The 1,065-nt window shown below is 36.7% G+C and overlaps 1 protein-coding gene across 1 annotated transcript; it reads right to left on the bottom strand.

Annotated features, from left to right (window-relative positions):
- Positions 1-246: 246 nt before the first annotated feature.
- On the bottom strand, positions 247-864 carry LOC112085194 (uncharacterized protein At4g04775-like). Its single transcript, XM_024154286.1, has 2 exons — positions 676-864; positions 247-564 (listed from the first exon to the last, which is right to left on the bottom strand). The coding sequence occupies exons 1-2, from the start codon at positions 862-864 to the stop codon at positions 247-249; spliced, it is 507 nt and encodes a 168-aa protein (XP_024010054.1).
- Positions 865-1,065: the final 201 nt, after the last annotated feature.

Consider the following 1,065-nt stretch of genomic DNA (forward strand, 5'->3'; position numbering starts at 1 on the left):
TGCAATATAATTTTAAAACTGTCTGGTTTAGTTTAATCTACGTATTAAGTCTGCATATGAAGTCTGCATATTAAGTCTGCATAATAAGTCTGCATAAAAAGTTTGCCTAAGAAGTCTGCGTAATAAGTCTGCATAATAAGTCTTCATAATAAGTCGGCATAATAAGTCTGCTAGTCTACAAATATGTCAGACACATAGTTTACATAATTAAACATTTGTTCATATATCTTCCGAGAACAACTACGATCAAGCTAAACAAACACCAAGAAAGACAATAACAGCAATCAGGATTGCACCAGCCACCATCGCATGAATCAACTTTAAGCCTCCAAAACGTGACTCCAAAAGTTTGTCCCTTAGTTGTGCTATATCTGCATCCAAGCTCATGATCCTGCAATGCATTGCCTCCATTGCTGGCTTATCAATACAATTCTGTACAGCTTTGCAATCACCAATTTTGAAGTAACGAATGGAGTCTGCGTGTTGCTCCACAACCAACCTAAGCTCTTGAAGCTCCTCGGTCATAGCTTCATCCCACCACTTGAATATATGGTAGCCACCATCCTATACAAACACTCAGAACCCATCACTAATCATCACAAAGGGAAACAATCACAAACATAACTATTCAACACAACAAATTATCACAAACCAATACAGCAAACGACTTATTACCTCATTATTATGGCATCCGTAGAACCTTCTACCTGGATTCAGGTCTGTAGAAGATGTCTGGAGCATTGGCACCAAACCGCAGTAACAACGGATAGGAAATCCAAAATTTCCACCAGATCGACGTCGAGCAGTCGAACTCATACATTCTCTCGAGCTGCTTGAAGGTTGAGTGTACCTGTATTGACCCATTCCAGCTAAAAAAGATTTTTTATGTAAGAAATGCATGCTTTTGGAAAAATTATATATAGACTTCAAGCTAAAGGCCAGAATCACATGAAAACAACAACTAAAAAAAATAACAAAATAATAACTTTGCAGCTAAAAACAAAACAACAAAAACAAACTTTCCAAACAAGTATTTCTTACTCGCTAAACAACAAAATAACAAAA

This window comes from Eutrema salsugineum, unplaced genomic scaffold, assembly GCF_000478725.1.
Source record: "Eutrema salsugineum unplaced genomic scaffold, Eutsalg1_0 scaffold_9, whole genome shotgun sequence".
NCBI lineage: Eukaryota > Viridiplantae > Streptophyta > Magnoliopsida > Brassicales > Brassicaceae > Eutrema > Eutrema salsugineum.

Bases quoted from the DNA above. Each gene is read 5' to 3' on its own strand.
- LOC112085194 (XM_024154286.1), bottom strand. From the start codon at position 864: ATGGGTCAATACAGGTACACTCAACCTTCAAGCAGCTCGAGAGAATGT. The intron at 565-675 runs GTAATAAGTCGT...GTGTTTGTATAG, and splicing joins ACGGATGCCATAATAATGAG to GATGGTGGCTACCATATATT.